General features: G+C 38.5%; 1 protein-coding gene across 1 annotated transcript; it reads right to left on the reverse strand.

Annotated features, from left to right (window-relative positions):
* Nucleotides 1–6,171: 6,171 nt before the first annotated feature.
* Nucleotides 6,172–11,494, reverse strand: LOC104614079 (von Willebrand factor D and EGF domain-containing protein-like; the record flags this gene model as incomplete). Its single annotated transcript, XM_010297116.1, has 4 exons — nt 6,172–6,281; nt 7,870–7,965; nt 8,387–8,491; nt 11,399–11,494. Coding segments are annotated over 4 exons (407 nt in total), but the record flags the coding sequence as incomplete, so codon positions are not given.
* Between the last annotated feature and the right edge of the window lie 361 nt (nt 11,495–11,855).

An 11,855-nucleotide genomic window follows, 5' to 3' on the forward strand; every position in this document is an offset into this window, starting at 1 on the left:
TGGAAAGGGCTTATGAGCAACCTGGTCTAGTGGAAAGTGTCCCTGCCCATGGCAGGGGCGTAGGAACTAAATGATCTTTAAGGTCCCTTTCCAACCCAAACCATTCTGTGATACGATTCTATGATTCTGCGTATCGGGAAACCAGAGATACACTAAAATTGTTTCTTAAACTATCATAAAAATCAGCTGTGTCAATAAAGTATCTTTTTACATTTATTTATTTTTCTCCCCAAGGTACAAAGGCATCATGATTGAAGAAAAGAAGTGTATCAATGAAATTGCAGTGCTGCATGGATGTATGAGACTTGAAAATAGCAAGAGGGTTGAAGGCAATTACAGAGTTTATTTAAATGAAAGGAATATCCAGAAGCATTATTTTAAAAGATTTGTATTAGTCAAGAATTTTGGTGAGTTTCAATACAACAATCATGTAGTCATTAAAACATATGTATATTTCTGTAATTTTTTTGCTACCTCATGCCCAAACCCCCCAGCCTCTGATTCTTCACTGGGCTCACAGATTTGATGAATGATGCAAACGCAAAATTCTGCAGTTTGTTGGTGTAGTCAACCGGACTATGAGATTTCCTTTGCGGGAACAAGATTGCAATAGCTGCTAAGTGTCTCTGGGAAAGAAGGCAGCACTTCATCACTTGTGAATGGTACCTTCTGTTTTTAAACATTGTTTACATAACATATTTGGCTGTATACAGATGGTAAAGCAGAACTACTTTTTTTTCTGTCTTGTATCTGTGTCAGCCTGTTACGATGACTAGCCAGCAGTGAGGAAGGAAGGGGAACCTAAGACAAGCCTTGGCTACTAACAATGGAGGCAAGGCCACATGTCTTCTTAACAGTCAACCAGATGCAGAACAACTCTGGCTTATGCAAGCCTTTGTAGCCAGGAGCCAGACACTGACTCTTCCCCTCCCCGCCTTCTCTCTTACTTAGACTGATGCAGCTGAGTACCCAGCTGCTGAATTATTTCTGTGTCTGTAAGTCTCTTCCATGCCCCTGTTTTGAGTCGGCATTCAGCAATATGATGAAATTTTGTCCCTGAGTCTCTTGGAGAAATTTGACAATGCTTTTAGCCATGCTGAATTTTAAAACAGGAACTAAGAGGAGGAATTTGCTGTACATTATGCCATCCGTATACATCAAATCAGAAAGTATTTGTAAAAACTTTATTGAGGATTTTTTTCCATTATCTATTGCTCCAATGAACTGTAGGCACCTACCAGCTGCCAGATAATGTTTGAACAAATAAAGTTCCAGTTTTTCTGAAGTTTCCTACAGGGGACCACCATCTTCTTCCTCTAGAGCTGTAAAAGGCATTTCAGTTCCTGCCGCAACCAGCTGAGCTCTGATAATAGATACAAACATGCCTTTAGCTAGGCCATTAAAGTTTACTGTTTTGGTTTGGGTTTTTTAAACCAAAAATAAATGTCATGAATTCCTGTTCTCCTGAGCAATATTCAATTTACATACACTAATTCTGAATGGGAAGAAAATGGAGTTTATTTCACCATTTACTGCCACTGTGGGATGCTGATTGCCAAAAGATAGCTGTTAGCAGTTCTGTGCCTAGATTTCTCCTCACCTTTTGATAGTGCTCTTAAGTCATTTTGCAAAGTAAGCTGGCATTTTGAGCACTCAGCATCATTCCAGAACGATACCTGATGGATTTCCAAGTGCCCAACTGGTGTATTTAAGAAATGTTTTCAATTTCCCACTTGCATTTTAGGTTTCAGTGTTTCCATAGTTTCTTTTAATTGAGCATCCAAGTGTCTGATAGTGTGATCTGCTGGGAACTGCTGTATTATTTAAAACCTACTCCACTTGAACTGTTTCCTTTCTCACATCTCACAATGATCTCTATGGACAATAGCTGACTAGATATTGGAACTGATGCCTCAGGGTGATGCTTTGCATACATAAGGTTCTGAAAATGTTTTTAAAATGCAAACACACCAATATCGCGTAATCTCATATTGTAATAAAATCCATTCCACATGAGAATTACAGAGGTGTGCTAAAGAGAGAGATAACATCTGCCAGGAACATAGTTAATAGTTCTTTGGTTAATGAGTTTGAGTGCAACCCTCCATTCACAAAACTGTATCAATATATATTCCTTTCTAGGATTTCAGGCTGAATAAAGGGGTTATTTTAATCATAACTTTTAGTATTTTCAGTGTTTCTAAACGCAGAAATTATTTCTTTTACATTTTCCAAATGGAAGATGTGCAAACAAAAGCACATCCAGAGTTTTGCTACAGTAGTTAAAAATGCTTAGTGCTAAGCTGTGCTATTTTCCAGCAAGCACATGAAGCAAAAAAATTACTAGAACATGCATAAAGACAGACAGCTACTTCAAAACTGCCCTATAATTATGTGATAAGCTGAAACTATTTTGTTACTTGCTCAGTTTAACAAGAGGCAGAAGCACATAGAGGGGGCTTGTGTACACAGGTTAACAAAATTGTTCTAAAATTGCGTAATGCAATCTGAAATTAGGCCCGAAAGAGTTTGGGGATTTGGAACGGTGGAGAAGGGCTGCATACTGCAACAGTTGCCACAGTTCCAGTCTGATGGAAGGAAGGGCAACCTGTGCCAAACCGAAGATCTTACAGTGATTCTTAGCACGTTAGACAGAATGCAGGTATCTTCAGTGAATTTTCTTCCATGATTTCTTTAACTACTAAACGGTGCTGGAAGGTACCTATTTACATCATCCATTTATTATCTGGTTGCATTAAAGCTGCTCTGCAGGCCAGCAGAAATTCTCCCAAGTGCTGGTTGACTTTTGCCCATAATCTTGAAAAGATCTGAAATGCAGTATAATGAATGTTTTCTGAAGGAATGACTCATATCACACAAGATACCACAGATTTTAGCAAGGACTCAGTTTCCTACATTTGTATCCATGTTGTCTGTGATTTAAAAAAACCCCAAACATTCAAAAAAGTGGCCCCATGTAAAAGGCTCTTTCTTTTTACAAAAGTTAATTATATATTCTCATAGCTGAGAATAGAAAGTGAATTAACACTTCCATCTACCAAAAGCAAACCCATGAAGAAGAATCAGTGGAAACCCTAAAGTAAATCAGTATAAAAGCTTAAGCTACTTGGCAGATTGGCTATATCCACTCCATTCCGTGCCTGAATAGGAAAATCCAAAGTTTAAATTCTCAATAAAATGTAACACCTGGGTACATATACAAAAACCAAGCACAGTGTTAGAAAGTGTTACTAATGACTAAAGATATTTATGCTGGCTTTCTTGTATAAAGGTATCACATGGCAATGTGAGGTCATTCTACTCAACTTCTACCCATAGTTCAGTTTAGCCAATAAAGGATATTTTACAGAAAAATCACATAACTCCATTCTTGCTACAACCACTTACAGCAGAAGAGAAAATAGAAACGGTAAAATGTACATGTAAATAAATTAAAAAGAAGAAACACTTCTCACCCTTCCACGCATACTCTGAAAAGACAGAATATCGAAAACAGAACCAGGGCATTACCCTGACAATTTTTCCAGTTGTTTTTGGTGAAAATTGGAACATCTAATAAGGTGTTACGTTTAGCTCTAATAAATAAGGGAAGTAACCTGTTCTATATTGTCTTTCTTGACCTTTGAGTTGCATGGATAACTAGCTTTTCACAGGAAGATACATTTAGCTCCAAAAATTACATGCTGTAACTAGTATGTTCAATCCTCCAGTGAGTGGGAAACAAAAGACAAGGAATACTGACAGCTTTTAGTAAATACATGTGGAACTATGGAAATGATAATTTGGGGACCCGGACTGCCATTAATAATATGTTCTGAAGCTGTTCTAATTTAAAATAACTCCTAGAAAATTAACTTTTAAACTCACTTAAAATATTGTGGAGAATTAAATGATATTTCTTAAAATCAAAACCAAAACCAAAACAACCTCAATGAAAAACCCTGGAACCAGTAGATGGTGCTACATTCAAGCAGTATTTCTAAACTATGCCATCACATTGTGTATGCCATCAAATTACTGCTTGCTTACTTCCATCATTTCTAAACAGGGAACTATTTAAATTAGCATTTGCTCTGGCCTGCTCAGAAACACCAATTACAGGTCTCTCACTGACTGCTCTGGTCTCATGCTCCTAATGATGCTAATAGCTCTTTTGGCTTCTAATCACCGTTATTGTCACTTCAAGTCAGTCTTCAGGAACAATGCTGAGATATTACGCCTCTTTTCATTTACTGAAATCTTGGGTCTCAGGCAATTGTTTCCATTCACTTCCCTGCAACCAGTATGTAATCTAAGGTATTCAACTTAACTCCTGCATTTCTAAATTATGTGATTACTGTAGTGAGCTGTGACACAGACACAGAATTTCATCATCATAAAGCTTACTCCAGCACTGTTGTTGCAATAATCTTGTTCCATTCATGAAACCCACATTTTTCACCAGCATGTCTGAAATATCCAGTGTATCACAGCAACAGCAGTACAAAAAACACACACTCCTCTTACTCTGCGCCCTGCCTCTGGCAACAAAACCTGCACAACACACACCCATAGCAGGTTTCATCTGAACCAAACACAACAGCTTGCAAAGCCAGGGCAGAGGAAGGCATCTCAACTACACAACACAGTAATTGCTCGTAACAGAAAACAGGAGTCTCATGAACTGTACCACTGTCTTTCATTTGCTCTCTGTGTGCTTGGGTTCTTTCTTTTAGAGAAGGTTGGTAACTGAGCAGACCCCACTTCTTTTGCTTCCTGTCAATGCTCAGTGGCTTGTAATCCCTGGAGAAACACATCGGTATAAATCACTCCACCTATGAAAGCTACATGTTCTGGTAAAGGAGCTTATACACAGATACAATGTTATTCCACCAAATGGCTTAAAATAATGCATAGGCAAATAGATTAAAGTAATGCGTAGTTAAAAATTCTCCCACCAAAAATTCCAGTTTCACTTAGAAGACAATGAAAATTAATCTGTCTCTTAAAAAAAATTTATTTGTGCATCATTCAGAAAGTTAACTGATTCAACTTGCATGTTTTGGAAAAACTCCTCCGCTGTAGCCTTCAAGAAACAGCACAGATGAGACATGGAACAATGAACGTAGGGTCTCACTCCACTCTGCAGCCTGTTCAAAAGGCTGCAAAACCTAAATGGTGCCAAACTGGAACACGTCCAGAAGACAAGCCTCAGCACCCTCCACACAGGTGATTTGTGACAGGCATGGCTTTTCCTCACTGCCAGTCTGTAGCCTCCCATTATATTGCTCCTGTAACAACACAATCTTGAATAGGAATGAATCAGCAATGTTTGCACCTCCAGAAGGGAGATAAACACACTTCCCTATCTTACTGGGATAAGGAAAGGAAATAATTGGAAGTTGAGAGATGATCAGATAATATCCTTGTAGAAGTAGTCAAGACGAGGACTTGTCCATGCTTTTAGAGTATCAGTATGGATTAAGCTTTTACAAAGTAACAGTGGAACTGTCTGAACAAGTAATGGGCGGGGGGGAGTTTAATACTGTTCAACTGATGGAAGATCCAAATCTGACTGGGGGAGGGGGACAGGAAGCATACATAAAGTGATAACCAGGATTTTAATAAGATGCTTTGCAGTTTGCTGATGTTCCAGAAAGATGCAAACTCTGCAAGCTGCCTCTTGCAACTGTGTAATCTTATTCAAGGTAAATTATACTTGAACTAACATACACTTCTGATAATCTGAATTACGGACATTTTGTTTCATGTGATTTTTAAAAACACGTGATTAATATAATGCAATATTTCCAGGCAAAGGGGAAAAAAATCAAAAAGAGCATAGATCTATTCTGAAGTACTTTATTTGAAGAGTAAATTTTATTTCAAGGTCAGCTGTATCAACCAAGACTTCTGCTTACTAAGGAAAATGAAAACAGAAGAAAACATGTGCCATACACTACACACACTTGGATACTTTTAATAGCTTTGTTACAATCAGCAATATTTTTCTTTTATACAGAAAAGCATTTACTTTATATAATGAAGACAAAACGCTATCTGAAATCAGTTAGTTACCATGTTTGTTTTAAGGTTTCACACTGCTGCAGAATTCATCTTTGTATGAAGAGTTACATGAAGAAAATGCAGCTTATCTTTGTTGAAGTTGCTTCATTCCTTTCTTTTCTTTGTACACTGTAGACCTGAGTACGGCAGTCGACATCTGCACACGTTTGGAGCTATGCATTTTCCTCCATGTTGACAAGGTAGTTTACATACAGCTGAAATTAAGACACCAGATACATAGTATGTCTTCAGCACAACACAGGATCATTTTTCTTCTTTGTCTCACTGTGCTAGCACAATTGTTCCCTGGTGACTGCACTGGGACAGTATAAATAAAAGCATAATGGAAGAACTGAAAAGCAATGCCTCTCAATTTATGGCATCGTGGCCTTCACTGGAATAGAGCCACAGTATGTCTAGCCTTATTCATGCTCCATTCCCCTTTCAAAATACTATAATTTCTGTTGTTCTTTAAGGCACAGGCTATTCTTGAGATCGATGCCTCCATGAAAGTGAGGGAACAATAAAGATTACCTTCGTAGCCTTACTCAAGCCGGTTCTTAGATCCGCATCCATGAAGAAAGAATTGCCACATACTGGCTGTTGCTCACACACTTCCCCTACTCCCCCAAAAGAAGGGCAGAGGAGGATTGAGAGGGCACAGCTTTAGTTGTCCCCTAGCTACACACCAGTTCAGGTAACAAGCCAGGAGCTGTAATTTGCTTATGAGCATCTGTACCAACAGAAGTCAAACGAGATACAGATCTAGTTTGGGAACAGTGATTATTTTGACATTAAGAACCTGAACACTTTACCATTATTGCTGGTGCAGGGAATGGAGCTAAGCATTTTGTAAGTTATTTATTTGCATCTCCCATACTGACCTTTTAATATCACCCTCTATCATGATACACTCATGAGTACAAAGAATAACCATTTTGCTGGTCAAATGGGAATGTTAAAGTATTATTTGTTAATGCTTGCTTGACTATATATATTGCAGAAGAACTAACACTAGCTGTTGTGGATTCCACAGCCACACAAAAATTTCAGATGCAGAGGACTTAATCCAGAGACCTTGCACACATGATATCCAGTTCAAAAGCAATGTTTAAATGAACTTTCTCTCAGTCTCACAGAGAGCAAACAAAAAACCCTTTCCTTTTTACAGTCCCAGAATTATCGCCTTTAGTATCAAGACAGTGCAGTTATAAGCATACAAGGCCATGCCAGAGATGGGTAGATTAAAGTTTTTATAATCATCACCTGCTTTTGTGAGTTAAAATTTGGGAAAATGCAAGTGGTTGTTCAGCAAGAGTGTCAGACAGTACTAATCCTGTACTAATGGCTTCCTCTTTTTAAGAGCACCTGGAGTTGATTCTGCCAACTTATCCTCAAAGTGAGAAGCAAGTTTCAATTTTCCATGTCCATAAAATATAATGGAGCTTCTAACGCACATCAGTAGTGATAGTGTTTCGGTAATGGCCATTTTCAGTTCTTTATACAGGAGTCTTGGTTTACAGAAAATATTTCAGAAGTACTGACAAGACATACCAAGTAATGAACTTGGCGACAAGCAAAATCTGAAACTGGATTTACTTAAAGTGGAAAAGTTCTGTCTTTCTGACCAAATTGAAAAGCCATCTATTCCTTATGCATACTTGTAAGATTCCCAGTATGCAGAAGCAGCTCTCATTTACCTTCCTAGCAGCTTTGTTAAGCACCAACAAAGATTTGAACACTATATTGGTAAATCAAACAAGTAGAGAAAAGGATAAACAAAAAACGTCAGAAGTCATTTACCTAAGTGACATGCTCCGCCAACCCATCCAGCTGGACAACTACAAATCCCAGGAGCCACACAAGCTCCATTATTCCGACAACCTTGAGGACAAATGGCTAGAAGAAAAGAATGGGTAAGTCAGCAGGATTTATAAAACTGATATAAAAGAGTCCTGACAGAATGAAAGATTCAGGATGATACAAATCAAAATGGCAAACCACATTTTCTTTCAGGCCAGATACTCAACTGGTATAGCTCTAAAGGCATTTCCAGGACCATGGAAATGGAAAAAAAATTACTTATGTACTGTCTTAAGACTTTTGGTTTAAATGCTAACAGATGTACACTTTAATGCAAAATAATTTGACACTATTTTATCTGAGTATGTACCAATAACGTAGGTCCTTCATTTCTGTAGTAATGCAATGACACTTCCATAGTTATTAGCCTATTAATACTTTTAAAATGTTTTGGAGTTTTTTTACTGCATTTATACTTTTAATCAGTGTAAGTATTTTCATGACTGTCAATACCCACCTTCTTGGCATCTTGATCCTGTCCAGCCAGAAGCACAAAGGCACTTCACAACTCCATTGACAGAGATGCACTCCCCGCCATTTTGACAGCCTCCTTCACAGCTTACTGCAGAACAGCACATGCAGTAGATTTCAGAAGCAGCAGAGGACTTCAAATAATTATTTTTAAACAGCTGGTCTACCATCAACTACTTGTTTAATCACATCTGCAAAGACTAAAATTTCAACTATTCAGAGCAAGGCAGAGTGAGTGACAATGACAGAACCATGTCTGCAAATGCCAACTCAAAATGCAGTTAAAATTAAGCATGTGCTTAAAAGCTTGTTGAGCATTTAGCCTGAGAGTACCAAGAAACAAACATCATTATAGGTATGGCACAGGTCCTCCCCTCCCCAGCTGTGAACCAACAGCTACACCACAGTCCATCAGCTACACCCCAGTAACTACTAACATGCACATTCTTATCGATCTTGCCAAATCACAGCTGGTAAGTCAGTAACGTGGTCAAGGATTCACATTATTTCCTTATCTGACAGGACCTACACATAATAAGAGGAAGAGAAGGGGATATTACTTTGACAAATGAACCTATGACTACAGTCAAGTTGACTGGTGCCTTCCCTAGGTCAGCCTCCTCATTCCAGAATTGTTCTACACATAAAAGCCCTGAAGGCCTCATTAATGAAGCATTATTTATGCCACAGAATCACAGAATCATTAAGGTTGGAAAAGACCTTTAAGATCATCAAGTCCAACCATTAACCCAACACTACCATGCCTACTAAACCATGTCGCAAAACACCATGCCTACACGTTTTTTTGAACACTTCCAGTGATGGTGACTCCACCACCTGCCTTGGCAGCCTGGTCCAGTGCTTGACCACTCTCTCAGTAAAGAATTTTCTCCTAATATCCAGTCTAAACCTCGCCTGGCGCAACTTGAGGCCGTTTCCTCTCATTCTATCGCTAGTTCCTTGGAAGAAGAGACCAACACCCACCTCACCACAACCCTCTTTCAGGTAATTGTAGAGAGTGATAAGGTCTCCCCTCAACCTCCTCTTCTCAAGACTAAACAACCACAGTTCCCTCAGCCGCTCCTCGTAAGACTTGCCCTCCAGACATAGGTATCGCACAGTATACCTATGGTGTGCCCCATCTTTGAAATATGGCATAATCACTGTTCTGTACAATCAAATGCATCCTTCCACAAGCATGAATGTAAATGTATACACCACCTTCACCGTATTGAAAAGAAACAATTATCCTTCATTATAATGATAAACAGTTGGGATGTCTGCTTGACACCTGGTAGAACAAAGTCCAAACCTCTGTTCTACTGCAAGTTCTGAGCACGATTCCACCTAACAGAGTTTTGGCACAAATGCTGAACATGCAAGGACACACAAGTCAACTCCAGCATGGCTAGAAAAGCTCTTCAAAGCTTGTTTGCATATTTCTTTGTCACACAGTATAAGTTAATGTATTTAATATTGACTGTATATGATCGATCATAGTGACTGGGAGAAGTGCCTGAAGACTGGAGGAAAGCAAATGTCATTCCAATCTTCAAGAAGGGCAAGGAGGACCCAGGGAATTACACTGCACTACAAGTTTATACATCCAGGCTCCATATGCCACAGTACTGCACCTTCAAGGTAAGCACAAGCACATCCTTTGCCTTAAAGGGATAACATGATAATAAATACAGGTAGGACCTTTACTCATGTCAACACTGTTAGGTCTACTCAGAATGAACAGTTATTTCCCAATGCATTACACAACAGTACTGTGTTATACAGATCTTCATTAGAAGAAACTTTGATATCAAATTATTATCACTCGCAGTTGAATTTCTGTTCAGTCTAGTTAACACCCTAAAGTTACAGTTTAAGCTTCTGCAAACTTAGACAGATGTTAACATGTTAGGTACACTCAGGTCATGTTTTCTTCATAAAATACCAAATACAGCTTTACTAAAAAATAAAACAAATGAAAAAAAACCACCCCAGACAACCCAACACCAAGACTCTAGAGAGCTGCAGAAGCTAGCCGATTTACTTCCCCAACTACCCATTAATGTACCCATTAGGTTACACTTCAAGTAACCTCTTGTAGCTATTTCACATTTGAAGGTAATAAAGAAAATGCCTGCAGAATAAACATCAAGTATAAACAGAGAATCCTATGAGGTGTTGCTAGCTGTTGTGACCACAGTCAGTCAGAATGCTTATTAAGTTCTCAGCACAGAGATGACTGCCCAACTCATTTACCAGTGTCTGTTCAAAAAGAAATGCTAGAAATTTTTTAAGTGTCAGGTTAAGGCTTTTCTTCTGAAAAGAAAACAATAATTTCTTTTCCTTCGCTCTCTGGGGATATCTTGCCTATTACATCATTTTCCCCTCCAACTATTTCAAGTTTGCTTCCCCTTTTATCCCAGAACTCACGTTATCATCAGTAGTCTGATCAGTTCATAACAACATAACAATGTTTTCTTGGATGGCCTTTTCCAATCCATGCATATATTCAATAGGCTTCACAAAAATTGGTCTTTGCTACTCCTCATCTGTGTCTTACCTATCAATAATACATTGCCACGCATACCTTTAGCAACTTGCCCTCAGTATTACCATCTTGCAGATACTACATAAAAGTTTCACCCACCTAATGCAAAAATATGTATCTATACAAGTCACCTCATTGAAGTATTTAGAAAAAGTCTGTTATAGAGCTAACCAGAATATTTACATAACACATAAAGAATGTATTTTCCAAGGGACAAAATTCTCTCAGATTCTCACAACAAGTTTCAGTACATATACTCCATCTCATTCTCCTGCAAGCAGGCAGATCCTCTAGGCCATGTATTTTTTGACAGTAAGGTCAGAGGTCTAAGAAATTAGGGTCATTATTTCAAAGTGCATTAGATCCTGGAGTTGAGTAGTCCCAAATTAATTTTGTCTGTTTTTAAACTTCTTGTCTTTCCAAGCTATCGCTTTCTTGGGTTTTACTCACCTTTGTGACAGTATCTACCCCCATAGCCAGGTGGACATCTGCATTTTCCAGGTCTGAGGCACTCTCCACCATTTTTGCATTTTGGATAACACGTTGCTGTAAGACAGACAACAAACAAAGCTTGGATAAATATCGGTGAAGCTTACCAAAATTACTACTTAAGTACACAAGAAATTTGCATTATTTTAGTCTCTGAGCATGCAGTTTGTCTCCATATTTCTTAACATATACGTCCCTACCTTCCCATATTGCCAATCAGGTGAAATAGTTTCCCTGCACAGATAGCACTCCACCATTTTAAGCTTTTAAACACTCAAAACCAAGGAACCTTTTGGACCCTAGACAGAAGAGAGAGCCAGATTGAAAGGGAAAAAGAAACACAGATGAACTGCCAAAAAAGCTTTTGATAATGGAAGTCAAGAAATGACAGGTGAGAAAAGAGGTGAGAAGAAGAAAT

This window comes from Phaethon lepturus, unplaced genomic scaffold (genome assembly GCF_000687285.1).
Source record: "Phaethon lepturus isolate BGI_N335 unplaced genomic scaffold, ASM68728v1 scaffold3891, whole genome shotgun sequence".
In the NCBI taxonomy this organism is placed as follows: Eukaryota; Metazoa; Chordata; class Aves; order Phaethontiformes; family Phaethontidae; genus Phaethon; species Phaethon lepturus.